Source organism: Carcharodon carcharias, chromosome 11, assembly GCF_017639515.1.
Source record: "Carcharodon carcharias isolate sCarCar2 chromosome 11, sCarCar2.pri, whole genome shotgun sequence".
Lineage (NCBI taxonomy): Eukaryota > Metazoa > Chordata > Chondrichthyes > Lamniformes > Lamnidae > Carcharodon > Carcharodon carcharias.
The window spans coordinates 77,019,939-77,041,493 of record NC_054477.1 but is presented as its reverse complement, the minus strand read 5'-3'; the positions used below and the strand labels follow the sequence as shown (position 1 = coordinate 77,041,493).

The window sequence follows — 21,555 nt, the reverse complement described above, 5'->3', positions numbered from 1 at the left end:
ATGTCCTGTCCCACCGCAGGGACAGGAAACACCCAGGGATGGTGATGGTGGTGTCTGGGACATTATCTGTTAAGATATGATTCCATGAGGATGACTATGTCAGGCTGTTGCTTGACTATTCTGTGAGACAGCTATCCCTATTTTGGCATTAGTCCCTAGATGTAAGGAAGACTTTGCAAGGTCAACAGGGCTGAATTTGCCATTGCCGTTTCTGGTGCCTAGGTCGATGCTGTGTGGTGTGTCTGGTTTCATTCCTTTTCTGAGGCTTTGTAGCAGTTTGATACAACCGAGTCCATTTAAGAGTCAACCACATTGCTGTGGGTCTGGAGTCACACATATAGGCCAGACCAGGTAAGGGCAGCAGATTTCCTTCTCTAAAGGGCAACAGTGAACCAGATAGGTTTTTATAACAATCAACAATGGTTTCATGGCCATCGTTAGAGCTTTAATTCCAGATTTCTATTGAATTCAAACCCAGATATTGGATTTGAACCTGGGTCCCTAGAGCATTACCTGGGGTCTCTGGATTACTAGTCCAGCGACAATACCACTATGCCATCGCTTCCCCATTGTGCATCTTTAGAATTCTCTAATCCAGAGGGCTGTGGCTGTTCAGTCATTGAGTATGTTCAAGGCTGAGATTCATAAATTTTGGACCAAGTGAATCAAGGAATATGGGGATTGAAGGAAAATAGAGTTGAGAATAAAGATCAACCATGATCTTAAGAAATAGGAGCTCCTCCATTCAATGTTTTTTTAAATACTGGCACTCAATGAAAGTTTGTGTGAATAATTGACCCCCACTTTGCTACAGAACAGGATATTATTGGGAGAACTGTAGTCTACTGAGCAGTAAACAACCCAAGATTGTGTCTGGAGTTTTTCAAAAAGAAAATGGGCATTTCAGTTTGTTTTCAAACAATATTAATTGTTTCCTACTACTAATTTTTCAGTTTCATTTGTATTTGTTTACAGTGTTGACATACCATTACTGAGGTAACCAAATTATAGATGATAGGAAATATGCAAAAAGTTCTTAGGCTGAGAGCTGTAGGATTTAGTCAGTTGCAACTAACTACTTTCACTAAACAATATTAGACAGAAGTATCGTATCAACAGTTTATGTTTGAAATGTCAATATACTATATAATTTAATTTTAAGTTAAAAAATAGATGAGATTTGTGTTATAAATTCACAACAAACATTTTTTATTAAATAGAAGTAAACACTAAAAAACAAACTTTATAAACAACAATTTTGTAAATACAATGTATGCTACATACATGATACTTTATACAACACAATTATTTACATGCAACTCCAACAAGAATTTGGCACACAATTTTTGCCAAGAAAAAAATCTACAAAATGTTTTTTCAATATCAGAAATGTTTTCATAAAAACACAATGTGTTACTACCATGCAAATTTTAAGAGCTTCACAAAGGATTTATGGCACAAGATGGGAGCTCCAGGCTCCAGTGTATTAGGTTTTAAAAATATCACTAGCGTTGTCTTTTCATGTAAATTTCAACGTGCTTCCATAGATTTGCTGCATTACAACTTGAACATTGTCAAGAATGAAGTCAAAAGCCATGTTCCACAGGGAGTCTGCTGACTGCTGGATCAGCCTGTCAGGAAACAACAAATACATTGCTCTCAGAACATTATATTTTGAAAAAATAAGTATAATTTTGCTTGCATTGCTCTCATAGCGGTAAATAGCAACTGAATGCCACACTTATATACTATATGTTGATGTAACATTAAATAGACAAAGCTGATGACGCATCAAAGTAGAGTGGCTAAAATATTTATGTAAAAATTTACTACACCTTTTTTGTGTGTATCAGATTTTGGATGGCAAATAAAACACTACTTACCTGAGCAATAAAAATAGAAATACAAAACAAAAATTATAATTTATGGAAAGAGAAGAATTAATGTTTCAATTGTGAACCTACACCCAAAATGTTAATTCCTCTGTTGTTTGCTTAACTGCTGCCTGACATGCTGAATATCTCCAATACTGAAAGGTATTTGAGTATCTAACAGAATCCAAGGTTTTCTATCAAAACCATGTTGGTCTGGAATTTCTTGTCACCATTACCATCACTAGTACCAGCAATCTATTAAGAGACAAAAAGAGTGGAGCTCAACAATCTAGCATATGAAACTGTGTAAAACAAACCTCTAGCTTCAGATGGCATTATCGACCACTATTTCTGAACTGCACTGCTTTGCAGTGGTAAGCAGTTAATATCCAACAAGGGACCAAATCTCTCTGACATTCTTTATTATGATGCCATTGTGATACACCATGAGATATTTTCTATGTTAAAAATACATGGGTAGGTGGTTGTTTTGTTATCACAACAGTTCTGAAAGTCAGCCAAAGCTGTAACACCAGCTTTTACAGTGGGTCATCTATCTCCCTGTCTGGGTAGCTAAGCTGCTGGACTTTTTTTTAAATCCTAGCAATTCATAAATATTTGATTGATTACCCATACCCATTTTATAATGAACAGTGGAAGCTTTTAGTTTTTTTTATTTAGAAGTATTTTTGTCTATTGAGAAACCATAGTGATGGCCCAAAGCTAATAATACACCAGCAAAGTTGAAAGTTGTAAAAATAATGATAGGGTACACCAGGAATTAAGTTTAGAGCCTGTATAACTTGGAATTTAAAACGACCAAGGAAGTTCAGAGGAGCACTCATCATAGTTGTAGAAGGTGAGAGGAATCATGCATCATATAAGTTTTTTCTTGTATCATATCTAGGCTTTTTTCCTGGGATGTGGGCATGGCTGGCAAGGTCAGCCCATTGCTCTTGAGGTGATTATGGTGAGCCGCCTTCTTGAACTGCTGTAGTTCAGTCCATATGGTGTTGGTATACCTGCAGAGCTGTTAGGAGGGAGTTCCAGGATTTTGACCCAGCGACAGTGAAAGAATTGCGATATATTTTCAAGCCAGTATCGTGTGACTTGGAGGGGAACTCGCAGGTGTTCCTCTACGCCTGCTGTCCTTGATCTTCTAGGTGGTAGGGGTTACGAGTTTGGAAGGTGCTGGTGAAGGAGCCTTGCCGAGTTGCGGCAGTGCAACCTGTAGATTTTACACAATGTTGCCATTTCACCTGTGGTGGAGGGAGTGGATGTTGAAGGTGCTGGATGGAGTGCCAATCAAGCAGGCTGATTTGTCCTGAAAGATGTTGAGCTTCTTGAATGTTGTTGGGCAAATGGGTAATCTTCTATTACATTTCTGATTTGTGCCTTGTAGCTGATGGACAGGCTTTGGGGAGCCAGGAGGTGAGTTTCTCCCTCCAGAACACCCAATGTCTGACCTGTTGTAGCCACAATACTTATGTAGCTGATCCAATTACATTTCTGGTTAATGGTAATTCCCAGAATGTTGATGCCATAGCCCAGGAGACTACCCAGATTTTCTTTTTAAATGGGATTCAAGGACCTGGACTTTATAGTGAGTTGAGGGGGAGTGAATGGCATGGAAGAGAAAATCAAGCTTATTGGAGTAAGCTTTAGCAATGCGGGAGCTATATGCATTCCATTTGAATTTGGAAGTGGCAGTGAGGCCAAGAATGTTGATGGTGGAGGACTAAGGCTGGAGCCACCATAGATAAAAAGTGGTAGCTGTTGGTTAGACATGAAGAAATTGTACCTGAGAAGTGAAGAAATAAAATTCATGCTTGTGTAGATGAAGTGCTTTTGATTTGCAGGAAATTGACAAATATAGAGTGGAACCGTCAAAAAAAGAGTGGTTATGTATATGAAGGAGGAACATAGTAGGTGAATGAACAAAATGGGGAAAAAAAGGGCAGAGCTTAGGGAACCTTTAAGATTACGGAAGAGAGTCAAGGGATGAACCATTAACCACAGAACTTACAATTTGAAAGGAAACTAGGTAATAAAGATAGTTTTGCAGAGAAGCTAGATAATGGCAACTTAATTTCTAAATGCATGGTGTCAGTCCATGCCAAGAGCTTTGGAGATGTCTAGGAAATTATTCAGAACATGCCTGGCTGTCAAATCACTTACTTTATTCCTTAACTGAGGATTAAGATTTCAATGAAGTTCCCAGGATGTCAGTAAAAATCATCTCCAGCCAATCTGATTGAGTACATTACTGATTCTGAACCTTTCAAAGTCATTGTCGAATGGTCCAAGTGGTTGTGGTAATCAGTGGCATTAATTCAGCAAACTTCACTAATTTTAATAGTGGGGTGGAGTCACATTTAACTGTTCAACTACTTCCACGAGGCTCCCTCTGAAGCAGCGCAAAAGTGCTAGCAAAATTATGACATGGTGTAAATAATGGCATGAGTCACTTACACAAAATTTTCTGAAACTTCTGCACCATGATAATGATGCACGCTATGGATTTACAGCACAAGTTTTCAGCAAATTCAAGGCCATATGTTGAAGATTGATAGTGTACAACAAGAGTTAGAGGGAAGGCACTCCTTGAGGATGACAAATGTAACACTGTCAACACCGAAGGAATTCTTGTAGACTAAAAACCAGAGAACTGGATCAATCTGGCAAGAATATAACAATGTTGTCATAATATTGAAACATAATGAGGGGAGATTCTTCACTAAAGTCATGGAGATTAGGGCTGGAAAAAATAAAATTACTCAAGATAGTCTACTTTATCTTTAGGAAAATTGGCAAATGTACCATCTGGATGAAAGGAGGGTTCAATAAAGTTATGAAAGACAGGTCTGCCAAGGAACTAAAATAATCAACTACTGAAAAGGCAGCAGCAAAAATATCTTTAAAATAAAGTTACATTTGGAAGTTCTGATGGGTTTCTTTAATTCATTCACAGGATGTGGGCATCCCTGGCTGGGCCAGCATTTATTGCCCATCCCTAGTTGCCCTTGAGAAGGTCGTGATGAGCTGCCTTCTTGAACAACTGCTGCCGTCCATGTGGTGTAGGTACACCCACAGTGCTGTTAGGAAGGGAGTTCCTGAATTTTTACCCGGCGACAGTGAAGGAATGGCGATATATTTCCAAGTTAGGATGGTGAGTGACTTGGAAGGGAACTTCCAGGTGGTGGTGTTCCCATCTATCTGCTGCCCTTGTCCTTCTAGATGGTAGCGGTTGTGGGTTTGGAAGGTGCTGTCGAAGGAGCCTTGGTGAATTCCTGCAGTGCATCAGTGATGGGAGGAGTGAATGTTTGTGGATGTGGTGCCAATCAAGCAGGCTGCTTTGTCCTGGATGGTGTAAAGCTTCTTGAGTGTTATGGGAGCTGCACTCATCCAGGCAGGTGGGCACTATTCCATCACACTCCTGACTTGTGCCTTGTAGATGTTGGACAGGCTTTGGGAGTCCGGAGGTGAGTTACTCATCACGTGATTCCTAGCCTCTGACCCGCCTTTGTAGTCACAGTGTTCATATGTCTAGTCTAGTTCAGTTTCTGGTCAATGGTAACCCCCAGGATGTTGGTAATGGGGGATTCAGTGATGGTAATGCCATTGAACATTAAGGGGTGAAGGTTGGATTCTCTCTTGTTGGAGATGGTCATTGCCTGACACTTGCGTGGTGCAAATATTACTTGTCACTTGTCAGCCCAAGTCTGGATAATGCCCAGGTCTTGCTGCATTTGGCATTCTAATGAAAGGCCACCTTCACTGAAACACTAACTCTATTTCTCTTCACAGATGCTGCCTGACCTGTTGAATACTTCCAGTATTTTTTGTTTTTAGAAGGGAAGGACAGATTTTGCTTGACAAAAACTTAAATCATTATGGAGGGGCATCAAAATTGGGAGGAAAAGACAACAGGTGAATTAAGTGAAGCAGTACACTAATAATTAGTCACAGGCAAGCAACATCATTTGAGTCAAAAGGAATTGAGGCAAGCAGCAGGAATATCACAACAAACAAGCATATGCACCTCTGAACTGGAGTGGAAGGAAGAAAAGAGTTCAAGAGGTGAAATGTGAACTGTGGTGAAAAGCAATAAATTACTGGAGATGGCAATGGGGAAGATTGGGATTTTTAAGAGATGGCATAAATGTTGATATGTCAAATAATTAGGAAGCAAATGAAGTATGATCCTGGCCTGCTTGAAATGAGAGGCCATTACAACACATGGCAGATGGCATTTTAAACTTTTCAGTTCTGTAAACTGGCCTAGATTTGAGATTTTATTTTAATAGGCTTTAGTGTGTTTGCTTAACTTGACCATTTTATTTTAAAGGCTTGTTACAATCATGTATTCTGCAACAAACCAAGTAGGTCAGGTTGCCATTCTGTACTAACTCGTGACCAGGAAAGAAGCCATGTTAATCCTGCTAACCTTTTACAAAAAGCTAAGTTAACATAGTACTGTGTAGAAGTCACCAATTAGCAACAGGTGATTGTATTAGAAGAAAGTACCTCAATTACCCAATAATTGAAGGATAAGTAATTAATAACTGAATACTTAATAAGAACCAGATTATATTTATTTCTGTATTGCATACAGAACGCAACAATGCCCCTATGTTCTTCGGGTTTAAGTTTGAAACATAAAAGTGCTGTTGCAGAAGCTGTGAGAAAGGAATCCGAACTATCCATTATAGGCCCTGTTCAGAACACACCAACATTGATTGGCCCAGTGCTGGTTCAATGAATGAGGCACTTGTGTGGTATTAAGATCAAAATACATCTTGAAATAATCTATCATTTTATGTTTAAGGCAATGTGTGCAAATAGCTATAACCAGTGAAATTAACCCATACAACATTATTGACCAATTAACCATTAACAATAACTAGGGGTGAAGTTGGGGTGATGCCATTATGAAAGAGGGTTATGGGAACCATTTTATCAGGTGAAGGGAAACTGGTTGTATCGACAGATCCTCGAGGACAGCAGGAGTTTTCTGGCAGCGAGGGGATCGATAGTGAAGCAGTGGGCCCAGGGACAGAGACAGAATTCCTGTCAGTATGGACCCAAGATAGTACAGTTTTCTTTGAAGGCAGAGGTGAATACTTGCTGGCACAAAGGATTGAGGCTGTTTTCTGCTTCTTCTGGACTGTCAATCCATTTGAAGGCATGAAATTCTGAGGGACAACGGGAGTTTCCTCTCAGCACAGGGCTTGATGTAGTGCTTAATTGATGTGTACTTTTATTTTCTTTTATTAGTTAATTGGTAAGTGTATTGTTTATTTTGCTTATGTTCAATATACTTTGATATTATTTACTAATTCACTGCCTGAGTCTTTGTCTGATGGTTATATCTCTGTCGAACTAAATCAGTTTAAAGGCTTAATTTGGGAACCAGTAATTAGGCATGCAACTATATTAAATCAAGTCTAAATTTATCAAAACACCACTTTTAAACCGACAGTTCCAATTATTTTAAAGAAATACCAGAGTCAAAAGAACAACTCCATGCGTGCTACCAGCAGAGGATAAAACTATTTAGCATCCAAACATCTTTATAACGTACAGAAGGAAACATTAACATTTGCTGTTAGATCAGCAATCTCAAAATATAGTTGCTCAGCATACTTTTTTTTTTGGGTCTAGGACCTGGAATTGAATTCAGCCACAGTGATGAATAAAAGCTCATCTTTTGGCTGTGTTCAATATGAAATAAGATTTATCAATTGTAACCCAATTTTTAGAGGGAACGCATTCACAACAAAACTTGGAGTAATCTGACCCTAAATTTCTAATGTCACAGGATGATTACATTGCTGTGATGCAATCACATTGCTAAACTATAATGGACTTGAGATCCATCCTTAGCCATTTTCTTGGAGAAGAGTATCAGAAACTTAACTCTGCATCTAACTTTACTATATGTTTGACCTGTGAATGCTTGAGGTAGACAATGGGTGACTGGAATGTAAATGTGCTTCTCATACTAATAGCCTTTGATTTGGTGAGCAGAAAACCAAAAGAAAATTGAAAAAAAGTCTGCAGAGACTAAATCACTGAAATTTTCTGGACCAAAAACCTGGACTTAATTCTGTGATATTTATAGGATGTGAATGGAATAACTGAATCATATTAAAGAAATCCATTACACATAACTTAATTTTTTAATTAGATGGCCAGAATACTTTCAAACCTGGGAATATCAAGATTGATAAAATCTAAACTTACATTCCTACCATATTTACCAACCAAAAGTAATGTTGTTGTCTTAGAAATGTACAAAAATAAGTTCTATGTCATTGATTATAAAATGCTTTGCAAAGACCGAAACACTATTCTTAAACTGAGTCCAACAAAAAGTAGAAAATTATTTTGAAAAGTGTTCTTATTCTAGAAATCATAAAACATGACATACATCTCAACAGGTTTACCTTTTCATGTACTTAATAACTAGGTCTAACTTCTCCAGGTCTTTTTCTTCAATGAGGTCAGTGCAATACTTTACAACCTGCAGAATGTCCTCTTCCACTGGCTCTGAACAAAGACAAAAGATAACTGCATTGGAAATTTAAGTGCTGAGAAAAACATTAACGTTCACTTACAGAATTTTATTTATAGGAGGCATTCAACACTCTATCCAAAATACTACCTACAATACCCAGCAGCATACTCAATATCTGAAAACATTCCCGCTACTACCTTAAAACACAAATTAAACAAAATAAGTGGCAAGCATTTTCATCCTAATCTGCACTAAAATGACTATTCTAGCATCCAAATCTAACTGAGCATCAAAAGATGTGCCATGTGGCGGTACAACTTGAGTCATCCCAAACATTCCAGTTCAGTGGCCCTGTGAACCCACGATCAGGTACATGAACATAGTTGTGGCGGACAAGGAATGACTAGTCACTCACGTAGATAACCCCAGTGACTGACTCCTGTTCTCTCTTTCATTTGGGCAATGTTACTTAAGAAGGGTATTTTGTAGAATCAGTTGTGTCTGAAAATGGCAAGATGTATTTTTAAAAATTCATTCATGGAATGTGGGCTTCGCTGGCTGGGCCAGCATTTATTGCCCATCCCCAGTTGCCCTTGAGAAGATGCTGGTGAGCTGTCCTCTTGAACCGCTGCAGTCCATGTGGTGTAGGTACACCTACAGTGCTGTTAGGAAGGGAGTTCCAGTATTTTGACCCAGCAACAGCAATATATTTCCAAGTCAGGATGATGAGTGACTTGGAGGGGAACTTCCTGGTGGTGGTGTTCCCATCTATCTGCTGCCATTGTCCTTCTAGATGGTAGTGGTCATGGGTTTGGAAGGTGCTGTCGAAGGAGCCTTGGTAAATTCCTGCAGTGCATCCTGTAGATGGTACACACTGCTGCTACCGTGCATTGGTGGTGGAGGGAGTGAATGTTTGTGGATGTGGTGCCAATCAAGTAGGCTGCATTGTCCTGGACGGTGTCAAGCTTCTTGAGTGTTGTGGGAGTTGCACTCATCTGGGCAATTGGGGTGTATTCCATCACGCTCCTGACTTGTGCCTTGTAGATGGTGGACAAGCTTTGGGGAGTCATGAGGTGAGTTACTCATCGCACAATTCCTAGCCTCTGACCTCTTGTTGTAGCCATGGTATTTATATGGTTATTTCAGGTCAGTTTCTGGTCAATGGCAACCCCCAGGATGTTGATAGTGGGGGATTCAGTGATGATAATGCCATTGAACATCAAGGGACGATGGTTGGATTCTCTCTTGCTGGAGATGGTCATTGCCTGGCACTTGTGTGCGCGAATGTTACTTGCCACTTGTGAGCCCAAGCCTGGATATTGTCCAGGTCTTGCTGCAGTTGGACATTGGCTGCTTCAGTATCTGAGGAGTTGCGGGTGGCGCTGAACATTGTGCAATCATCAGTGAGCATCCCCACTTCTGACCTTATGATGAAAGGAAGGTCACTGGTGAAGCAGCTGAAGATGGTTGGGCCGAGGACACTAGCCTGAGGAACTCCTGCGGGGATGTACTGGAACTGAGATGATTGACGTCCAAATACCACAACCATCTTCCTTTGTGATGGTATGACTCCAACCAGTGGAGAGCTTTCCCCCAATTCCCACAGACTCCAGTTTTGCTGGGACTCCTTGATATCATACTTGGTCAAATGGTGCCTTGATGTCAAGGGCAGTCACTCTCACATCGCCTCTGGAGGTCAGCTCCAGTCCATGTTTGAGCCAAGGCTATAATGATCGCGGTGGAATCCAAACTAAGCAATATTGAGCAGGTTATTGCTAAGCAGGTGCCATCTGATAGCACTGTTGATGACTCTCTTCCATCATGTTATTGATAATCGAGAGTAGACTGATGGGGCAGTAATTGTCCGGGTTGGATTTGACCTCTCTGTGTACAGGACACAGCTGGGCAACTTTCCACATGCTGGGTAGATGTCAGTGTTATAGCTGTACTGGAACATCTTGGCTAGGGGAATGGCAACTTCCAGAGTATAAGTCTTCAGTGCTATTGCTGGAATATTGTCAGGGCACATAGCCTTTACAGTATCCAGTGCCTTCAGCCGTTTCTTGATATCATGTGGAGTGAATTGAATTGGCTGAAGAACTGGCATCTGTGATCCTGGGGACCTCTGGAGGCCAAGATGGATCATCCACTTGGCACTTCCGGCTGAAAATTGTTGCAAATACTTCAGCCTTATCTTTTGCACTGATGTGCTGTGCTCCCTTATCGTTGAGGATGGGGATATTTATGGATCCGCCTCCTCCAGTGAATTAATTGTCCACCACCATTCATGACTAAATGTGGTAGGACAGCAGAGCTTAGATCTGATCTGCTGGTTGTGGGATCGCTTAGCTCTGTCTATCGCTGACTGGCATGCAACTAGTCCTGAGCTGTAACTTTGCCAGGTTGACACCTCATTTTTAGATATGCCTGGTGCCACTCTTGCACTCTTCAGTGAACCAGGGTTGATCCCCTGGCTTGGTGGTAATGGTAGAATGAGGGATATGCTGGGCCATGAGGTTACAGATTGTGGTTGAGTACAATTCTGCTGCTGGCCTACAGTGCCTCTTGGATGCCCAGTTTTGAGTTGCTAGATCTGTTCAAAATTTATCCCATTTGGCCACAGGTAGTGCCACACAACACGATGGAGGGTATCCTCAATGTGAAGACAGCGCTTCATCTCCACAAGGGCTGTACGGTGGTCACTCCTACCGAAACTGTTAGGGGCAGATGCATCTGTGGGAGGCCGATTGGTGATGACGAGGTCAAGTATGCTTTTCCTTCTTGGCTCCCTCACCATTCGTCACAGACCCAATCTAGCAGCTATGTCCTTCAGGACTCGGCCAGCAGTGATGCTACTGAGCCACTCTTCGTGACGCACATTGAAGTACCCCCACCCAGAGTAATTCTGCGCCCTCGCGGCCCTCAGTGTTACCTCTAAGTGGTGTTCAACATGAAGGAGAACTGATTCATCAGTGAGGAGAGGCCAGTAAGTGGTAATCAGGAGGTAGTTTCCTTGCCCTTGTTTGATGTGATGCCATGAGACTTCATGGAGTCTGGAATTGATGTTGAGTACTCCTAGGGCAACACCTTCCTGACTGTATACCACTGTGTGCCACTTCTGCTGGGTGTGTCCTGCTGCTGTGACAGGACATGACCAAAGAAGGTAAAGGAAGTGTCTGGGACATTATCTGTAAGGTATGATTCCACGAGTATGACTATGTCCGTCTGCTGATTGACCCGTCTGAGGGACAGCTCTCCCTCCCCATTTTGGGATGAGCTGCGATATATTAGAGTTTTTCAGTCTGATATTTGTGCTACCTAAAGAAGGAAACCCTGGATAAATACAGATGTAACGTGACTGTGCCATCTAATAAAGGTGTTAGTGAGAATTAAAAAGGAGCCCTTGAAAATAGAAGTAGCAGCCCCCTAGAAATCAAAAAGTAGCTCTTGGGAAAAACAAAATAATTTTGATCCTTGTGGGCAGCTGTTGCTTTTTGAATATAATAAAAGTGTCAGTGTGGAAGTTTTTTATGGATACAGAGAAAAGCTAAGCTTACAATTCTGTTTTTATTATAGGAGGAATTTCTGAAATGTGTTCAGGAGAACTTCTTCACCCAGCATCTTGGTCCAATTCGGAAGGAGGCATTGCTGGACCTGTTACTGAGGAATGAGGTGACGCAGGTGGACTAAGTGTCTGCGGGAGAACATTTGGGTAAGAGTGATATAATATCATAAGATTTAGATTAGTAATGGAGCAGAGTAAGGAACAATCTAAAGTACATGAAAGCAGTTCTGATGATAGGTCAATGGCCTGAAATGTTATCTCTATTTTTCTCTGCACAGATGCAGCCAGACCCACTAACTATTTCCAGCATTTTCTATTTTTATTTTAATCTAAAGTAGAACTACTAAGTTGGAAGAGACTAACCTCAGTAGGATGAGAGGGAACCAGCCAGGTTAAATGGAACCAAAACAAAAACAGAATTATCTGGAAAAACTCAGCAGGTCTGGCAGCATCGGCGGAGAAGAAAGCAGTTGACGTTTCGAGTCTTCAGGACCCTTCAACAGACCTGCTGAGTTTTTCCAGGTAATTCTGTTTTTGTTTTGGATTTTCAGCATCCGCAGTTTTTTGTTTTTATTTTTAAATGGAACCAAATTTTGACAGGAAAAACTGTAATGGAACTCGGTATCCTTCAGTCTCGTAAGATTATGGTTTGTGCAGCTGTGGTCAACAATGGGTGATCTTTAAGGAAGCTGCTTCAGGTACAGGCTAGGTATATCCCAAAATGGGAAGGTGGTAGGGGAATCAAGGCCAAAGGCTCCTTGGATGATGAGGGAGATAGAGAATATGATGAAACAAAAAAAGTGTATGATGCAAGTCGGGTGAATTCTTCAAGGGAGAACCAGGCCAAATACAGGCCAAAGTTGAAGGGGAAGTGAAGAACAAAAGGCAAGTGACAGAGAATAGAATGTAATTAACATTAAAAGGCGACCCCTGGGATGCAAATAATTAACAGGTGGTAAGGAATGTGTGGGGCCTATTAGGCACAAAGGAGGTGATATATCTTGAGGCACGCAGAGCAAAGCTGGAATACTTGACGAGTACTTTGTATCTGTGTTTTCTGAGGAGGATGCTGACAAAATATCAGTAGAACAGTTAGATGCAATGGATGGGGTGAAAATTGATAGGTATGATGTACTGGAAAGGCTGGCTTCACTTACAGAGGCTAAGTCTCTTGGTCCTGATGGTTTACATCCCAGGTTGCTAAGGAAAGTTAGAGTGAAGAAAAGTTTGCTATAATCTTCCAATCTTCCCTAGGTACACTGGGGGTGCCACTGAATTGGACAATGGCAACTATGATACCCTTGTACAAGAAAGGGTGAAGGACATGCCAAGTAACTACAGGGCATTCATTTTAACATCAGTGACGGGTAAGGTTTCAGAAATAATAATCAAAGAAAAAAATTAAGAGGCATTTGGAGAGGTCTGAGTTAAATTAAGGGGTCATGTTTGACAAATTGAATTGAATTTTCTGATCAAGCAACACAAAAGGTTGATGAAGTGAATGCTGTCGAATGCTTCCTTCAAATCCCTATAGAGAAAGTGCTGCATGAAGGTTGGTTAACAACTTGAGGTGCATGAAATAGCAGGATCAGTGTCAGCTTGGATAGAAAATTGGCTTAAGGGCAGAAAACAGTGAGTCCTGGAAAATGGTTGTTTTTCAGACTGGAGTGTGATACACTGTGGTGTTCCCCAAGGTTCAGTGCCAGGACCACTACATATTATATATAAATAATTTAGATATTGGAATACAGAATAAAATCACAAAATTTGGAGGTGTGGCAGATAGTGAGGATGATGCCAATTGGCATTTTGGCAGAGGGACAGGAAGAGCCAATATAGACGTAATGACACAGTTTTAGAGTACCCAGGAAAAGGGGACCTGGGATTTCACATGCATAGGTTTTTTTTTTTAAGGTGACAGGACTTTAAGAGAGAATAAAGGCATCGGGTACAAAAGCAGGGAAATCATGCTGAACCTTTCTAAAGCCATAGCTAGGCCACAACTAGAGTATTGTATCCAGTTCTGATCACCACACTTTCGGAAGGATGTGAAGTTCTTTTGGGGATGCAGAGGGGGTTTACCAGAATGTTTCCAGGAATGAGGGATTATAGCTATAAGGTTAGGTTGTTGAAACTATGGTTGTTGCCCTTGGAGCAAAGGAGGCTGAGCGGAGATTTGTTAGAAGCGTACAAGGTTATGACAAGTTTGGATATGGTAGACAAAGAAAAGCTGCTCCCGTTAGCTGATGGCACAAGAACTAAAGGACGCAGATTTAAGGCTTTGGGCAAAAGATACAGGGAGGATGTGAGGAAGAACCTTTTTCCTCAGAGATTGATAATGACCTGGAACTTGCTGCCTACAAGGGTGATGACAATGAAAACAATCAATGAATTGAAAAGAAAATTGGACTGGTACTTGAGGGAAATAAACTTGCAGGGTTACAAGATATAGAATACCGAGTGTCCTCATCTTCCACCCCATCAACTTCCATCTTCAACAGATTATCCTCTGTCATTTCTGGCACCTCCAGTGTGGTAGCGTCACCAAATACATCTTCCCTTCCCCTCCTCTTCAGCATTCCGAAGGGACTGCTCCCCCGTGACACCCTGGTCCACTCTTCAATCACCTCTCCCGTTCACGTGGCACCTTTCCATGCAAGTGCAGGAGAGACAACACCTACTCTCACCTACTCCTCTCTCAGTCCAAGGCCCCAAATATTACTTATAGATGAAACAGCAATTTACATGTACCTCTTTCAATTTAGTATACTATATTTGCTGCTCAGGGAGTCTACAGTGCACTGGGAAGACCAAGCGCAGATTGGGTGATTGTTTGCAGAACACCTCTGTTTAGCCCGTAAGCATGACCCAGTGCTTTCAATTGCTTGTCACTTTAATTCTCCACCTTGCTCTCATGCTGACCTTTCTGCTTCCAGCCTCCTGCAGTGTTCTAATGAAGCTCAAAGTAAGCTTGGGGAACAGAATTCTAGCTTCTCATTAGAACTTGACAGCCTTTCAGGCTCAACACGGAGTTCAACAATTTCAGACTATAATCTCTGCCACCAATTTGCTTTCCTTTTCCTTTCCAGGTTTCTGCTATCCTCTAGTTTTCTTTCTCTTGATTTTGCTGTCGATTTGGCAGCTATTCACAATTCTGCCATTCACAGTTCCCTTAGATACACCTTTTGCTTCTTTACTTGTTCCATTAACATACCCTTTGGCCCCACACCACCAACTCTTTTGACAGTTACTATTTCCTGTTCTCCACTTTCCATTTTATTCTTTTACCACCTCCCCTACTTTTACTTAAAACCTATTACATTTTCAACTTTTCCTAGTTCTAATGAAAGGTCATTGACCTGAAACGTTAACTTTGTTTCCTTCTCCACAGGTGCTGCCTGACCTAATGAATACATGTAGCTTAATTTTCACAATAAATCTCAAATATTTTATGAGATACTTTAAGATGTGAAAACCACGGCTGCTGGTAATCTTCCAGAATCAAATTTGAACTTATTTGGAGATGAGTGAGCCTGGAATTGTAAATGCCTAAAGATTTCCAACTGAAGAAACATTAGAATTAAGCAATTCTTCAACATAATGCACTGGAAATATATGCTGTTCTTTAATGGGGCTTGTACTGCCCTGGAAATGGACTAAATCTGCCACTTGCTAGCACCTAAATTTTGTCATACATACCTGGTACACACTCTTATTTGTATAATATTTGGTAATTTATTTATTATTCATTCACAGGATGTGGACTTCACTGGCTGAGCCAACATTTATTGCCCACCCCTAATTGCCCATGAGAAGGTGCTGGCGAGCTGTCCTCTTGAACTGCTGCAGTCTATGTGGTTTAGGTACACCTAGAGTGCTGTTTGGAAGGGAGTTCCAGGATCTTGGCCCAGCGACAGTGAAGGAACGGCAATATATTTCCAAGTCAGGATGGTGAATGACTTGAAGGGGAACTTGCAGGTGGTGTTCCCATCGATCTGCTGCCTTTGTCCTTCCAGTTGGTAGTGGTTGTGGGTTTGGAAGGTGCTGTCTAAGGAGCCTTGGTGAATTCCTGCAGTGCATCTTGTAGATGGTACACACTGCTGCTACTATGCGTCGGTGGTGGAAAGAGTGAATGTTTGTGGATGTAGTGCCAATCAAGCTGACTGCTTTCTCCTGGGCGGTGTCCAGCTTCTTCAGTGTTGTAGGAGCTGCACTCATCCAGGCAAGTGGGGAGTATTCCATCGCATTCCTGACTTGTGTCTTGTAGATGGTGGACAGGCTTTGGGGAGTCAGCAGGCGATGTACTCATCGCACGATTCCGAGCCTCTGACTTGCTCTTGTAGCCAAAGTATTTATATGGCTAGTCCAGTTCAGTTTCTGGTCAATGGTAACACCCAGGATGTTGATAGTGGGGGATTCAGTGAAGGTAATGCCATTGAACATCAAGGGGCGATGGTTGGATTCTCTCTTGTTGGAGGTGGTCAGTGCCTGACACTTGTGTGGCACGAATGTTACTTACCGCTTGTCAGCCCAAGCCTGGATATCGTCCAGGTCTTGCTGCATTTGGACATGGACTGCTTCAGTATCTGAGTCGTGAATGGTGCTGAACATTGTTCGCTGATGATTGCACATCGCCATTTCTGACCTTATGATGGAAGGAAGGTCATTGATGAAACAGCTAAAGATGGTTGGGCCTAGGACACTACCCTGAGGAACTCCTGCAGTGATGTCCTGGAGTTGGGATGACTGACCTCCAACACCCACAACCATCTTGCTTTGGGTTAGGTATGACTCCAACCAGCGGAGAATTTTCCTCCTGATTCCCATTGACTCAGGTTTTGCTTGGGCTCCCTGATGCCACATTTGGTCAAATGCTGCCTTGATGTCAAGGGCAGTCACTTTCACCTCACCTTGGGAGTTCAGCTCTTTTGTCCATGTTTGAACCAAGGCTGTAACAAGGTCAGGAGCTGAATGGCCCTGTTGGAACCCAAACTGGGCATCAGTGAGCAAGTTATTGCTAAGCAAGTGCCGCTTGATAGCGCTGTTGATGACCTCTTCCATTACTGATGATAGAGAATAGACTGATGAGGCGATAATTGGCCGGGTTGGATTTGTCCTGCTTTTCATGTACACGACATACCTGGGCAAATTTCCACATAGCCAGGTAGATGCCAGTGTTGTAGCTGTGGCTAGGGGCGCAACAAGTTCTGGAGCACAAGTCTTCGGTACTATTGCCGGAATGTTGTCAGGGCCCATAGCCTTTGCAGTATCTAGTGCCTTTAGCCATTTCTTGATATCACGTGGAGTGAATTGAATTGGCTGAAGACTGGCATCTGTGATGCTGGGGACCTCTGGAGAATGATGAGATGGATCATCCACTTGGCACTTCTGGCTGAAGATTGTAGCAAATTCAACCTTATCTTTTGCACTGCTGTGCTGGGCTCCTCCATCATTGAGGATGGGGATATTTGTGGAGCCTCTCCCTCCACTGAGTTGTTTAATTGTCCACTGTCATTCACGATTGGACGTGGCAGGACTGATGAGCTTAGACCTGATCCGTTGGTTGTGGAATTGCATAGCTTTGTCTAACACTTGCTGCTTATGCTATTTGGCACAAAAGTAGTAGCTTCACCAGGTTGACACCTCATTTTTAGGCATGCCTGGTGCTGCTCCTGGCATGCTCTCCTGCACTCTTCATTGAACCAAGGTTGATCCCCTGGCTTGATGGCGATGGTAGAGTGGGGGATATGCCGGGCCGGGTTACAGATTGCATTCGAATACAATTCTGCTGCTGATGATGGCCCACAGTGACTCATAGATGATCCTGAGTTGCTAGATCTGTTTGAAATCGGGTGGTCCGTCCTGCCCAGATGGTGATGGAGGAGTCTGGGACATTTTCTGTAAAGTGCGATTCTGTGAGGATGACTACATTAGGCTGATGCTTGGCTACTCTGTGAGACAGCTCAATGCCGGGTGGTCTGTCTGGTTTCTTTCCTTTTTTGTGTCATTGTAGTGGTTTGGTAGGCCATTTCAGAGGGCATTTAAGAGTCAACCATATGTGTCGTTGTAGTGGTTTGGTACAACTGAGTGGCTTGCTAGGCCATTTCAGAGGGCATTGCTGTGGGTCTGGAGTCACATGTAGGCGAGACCAGGTAAGGACGGCAGATTTCCTTCCCTAAAGGGCATTAGTGAACCAGATGGGTTTTTGCAACAATCGACAACGGTTTCATGGTTTCAGATTTTTACTGAATTCAAATTCCACCATCTGCCGTGGCGGGATTCGAACTCGGCTCCCAAGAGCATTACCCTGGGTCTCTGGATTACTAGTCCAGCGACAATATCACTATGCCATTGCCTCCCCCTATTCAAAAACATAACTTAATTTGGCTGGATATCATTCTAAAACAAGCACCCTATTTGAATTATTTTGCAAACTAGGTCACCACTGATCATAACCTGGGTGGTTAATAATACCCAAAGTTTATGCAATGGGTTTAAAGATCTAGTTTCAGAGATTAAGAATCTCTGAAATTATGTATTTTTAAAATATTTGTGGATATGCACATTTCTGATCTTTAAAAAATTGCTTTGGTAACTACAGTGAGAAATTTGTTTCCTTATGAAGGAAAGAATACACAATCTGTTTGGTATCACTGGAATGTAGCTAGCCTTAATTGAACATTAGGTAATGAATTGCTGTCTAATCTGCTGTTCTATTTTTGTTTTTGCATAATTTTATATGTCAAATCACAAATTCAAGATTATAGGCTCTATTTTTTCCTCTGGTTGAGATCTGGAATGAAGAGTTATGTAGTAATTTTCCAGTGCATAGATGAATGGTACAAGAGTTGTTGAGTTCATTGTTCCCTAGTTACAATGCTAACTCAGATATTTCTCAAAGTCAATTTTTGGTTCATAGGAAGCATGTACTTGCTTATGGAAACTGGTTTTAGCACTGAAGCCAAGGTACTGTGTTGTGTATTGTTTTGTTCCTGTACATTTTCTTCCAGTTGAAAATGCACCAGTAAAAGAACAGGGATTTCTTTTAAAAATGGCTCACTTTGGCTCCAACCATATATACACAAGACTATGATTTGGCTTCATCTTATATAATTGAAGGTTTTTTTTGTTTCTCTTACTTGCAGCTGATACATCTGTACCACAGCTAGAAATACTGAAATGGTTAAAAGTTGCTCATTCCCAGAATGCTTTAAGGTTTGATTTGTGTGGGTACTATTTAATTAACACTGCTGTAGTTGTTGGCTGAAAGGGCAGGACATAGATTTGTATCACTGAGAATGGTTATCCATGGTAGCTTTGATAAGAAATGGAAAAATGGTGAACAAGATGAAAACACATTGATGTCTCTTGTTTTGAAGGGTGTACATTCTTTGAGGATTTTGTTCACAATAATACTTGTTATTCCACTACATTGCTTATCATGATATAATCATCAGTGACAGGATTTTGCAAGAAATGGCTTATAATGAGCTGGGTTTTCTTTAACAATTTGTAGAATCTCAGAATCTCACAGTGCAGAGGAGCCCTTCGGCCCATCGAGTCTGCACCGACACGTGAGAAACACCTGACCTACCTACCTACCTAATCCCATTTACCAGCACTTGGCCCATAGTCTTGAATGTTATGACGTGTCAAGTGCTCATCCAGGTACTTTTTAAAGGATGTGAGGCAACCCGTCTCCACTACCCTCCCAAGCAGTGCATTCCAGACGGTCACCACCCTCTGGGTAAAAGGGTTTTTCCTCACATACCCCCCTAAACCCTCACCTTGAACTTATGTCCCCTCATGACTGATCCTTCAACTAAGGGGAATAGCTGCTCCCTAACCACCCTGTCTATGCCCCTCATGATCTTGTACACCTCGATCAGGTCGCCCTTCAGTCTTCTCTGCGCCAATGAAAACAACCCAAGTCTATCCAAACTCTCCTCATAGCTTAAATGTTTCATCCCAGGCAACATCCTGGTGAATCTCCTCTGCACCCCCTCCAATGCAATCACATCCTTCCTATAATATGGTGACCAGAATAGCACACAGTACTCCAGCTGTGGCCTCACCAAGGTTCTATACAACTCCAACATGACCTCCCTACTTTTATAATCTATGCCTCGATTGTTAAAGGCAAGTGTCCCATATGCATTTTTCACCATTCCACTAACATGCCCCTCCGCCTTCAGAGATCTATGGACACACACGCCAAAGTCCCTTTTTTCCCCAGAACTTCCTAGTGTCATACTGTTCATTGAATACTTCCATGTCAAATTACTCCTTCCAAAGTGCATCACCTCACACTTTTCAGGGTTAAATTGTATCTACCACTTATCTGCCCATTTGACCATCCTGTCTATAGCTTCCTGTAGCCCAAGACACTCAACCCCACTGTTAACCACAATGTGCTTGCACACGAACAGGGGAGAGACCTCATCGTGAGTGAGACATAGTCAGAGTGAATGTGGGTATTGGCAATTTGGTGCACAGTGGGAATTCGGTGCATAGGGGAAGAGGTGCTCTTTGCATTTTTTCTTTGCTATCCAACTTCTTAAATCTTCAGAGAGTGGTCTTGCCCTGCTGCAGCAGTAGAGGCTACAAGGGAAAGGAATGACTGGTAAGTAGTGGGTAAGGTCGGGTGAGTATTTACTACTTTTATCGCTTATAGTTTAAGGCCTTTTTGTGGTTTATAGTTTGTATATTCTGTAGTAATGAGGATCAGGAAAGAACGGCCCTAGAGTAATTGATTTAAAAGGTTTAATTTAAAGGGATAAGTCATGGCAGGAGAGCTCAAAGTCATGGTATGCTCCTCGTGTTCCATGAGGGAAGCCGGGAACATTTCCAATGCCCGGGACCAGCATGTGTGCAGAAAGTGTGTCCAGCTGCAGCTCCAGGAAGCTCAGGTTTCAGAGCTGGAACTGCGGCTGAGGACACTGTGGAGCATCCGCGAGTTTGAAAGCATCATGGATAACATGTTTAGAGAAGTGGTCACGCTGCAGCTGAAGGGACTTGAGGAAGGAAGGGAATGGGTGACCACCAGGCAATCCAAGAGAAACAGTCAGGTGGTTCAGGAGTCCCCTGGGACCCCGCTCGCAAATCAGTATTCCATTTTGGAGGCTGATGAGGGCGCTGGTTCCTCCAGGGAGTGCAGACAGAGCCAAGCTTCTGGCACCACAAGCAGCCTGTCTGTACAGGAGGGGAGGAAGAGCAATAGAAATAGGGGATTCTATAGTCAGGTAAACAGGCGCAACTGTGGCTGTCAACGTGACTCTAGGATGGTGTGTTTGCCTCCCTGGTCCAGGGTCCAGGATGTCACTGAACGGCTGCAGGGCATCCTGAAGGGGGAAGGTGATAAAGCAAAGGTCATGATTAACATAAAAGTAGATGTGATCTACAGACTGTCCTTGCCTGCTTCTGCAACAGCTTTGCTATCTTTTCTGGGCTTGGTGGGCAATCATTCATTCCAGAGCTTGCTCAGCTTGCCAAGATCGCTGCATGGTCCACTGAAGCTCCAGGGTAAAGTATTTAAAGGTAACAGGAAAGAAACACACGCCAATGAAACTGCATAGTTAAAAGCTATGAAAATGGAA

General features: G+C 42.1%; 1 protein-coding gene across 3 annotated transcripts in view; it reads right to left on the bottom strand.

Moving 5' to 3' along the window:
* Positions 1 to 1,188: 1,188 nt before the first annotated feature.
* The window catches only part of rev1 (REV1 DNA directed polymerase), a 136,274-nt gene continuing 115,907 nt past the window's right edge, over positions 1,189 to 21,555 (bottom strand). For all 3 annotated transcript variants that reach the window (XM_041199005.1, XM_041199006.1, XM_041199007.1), the window contains 2 exons: positions 8,324 to 8,426; positions 1,189 to 1,631 (listed from right to left, as the gene is read on the bottom strand). In XM_041199005.1, coding sequence (XP_041054939.1) covers positions 1,520 to 1,631; positions 8,324 to 8,426 — 215 coding nt within the window. In that variant the 3' untranslated portion in view covers positions 1,189 to 1,519. The remainder of the gene's footprint in view (positions 1,632 to 8,323; positions 8,427 to 21,555) is intronic.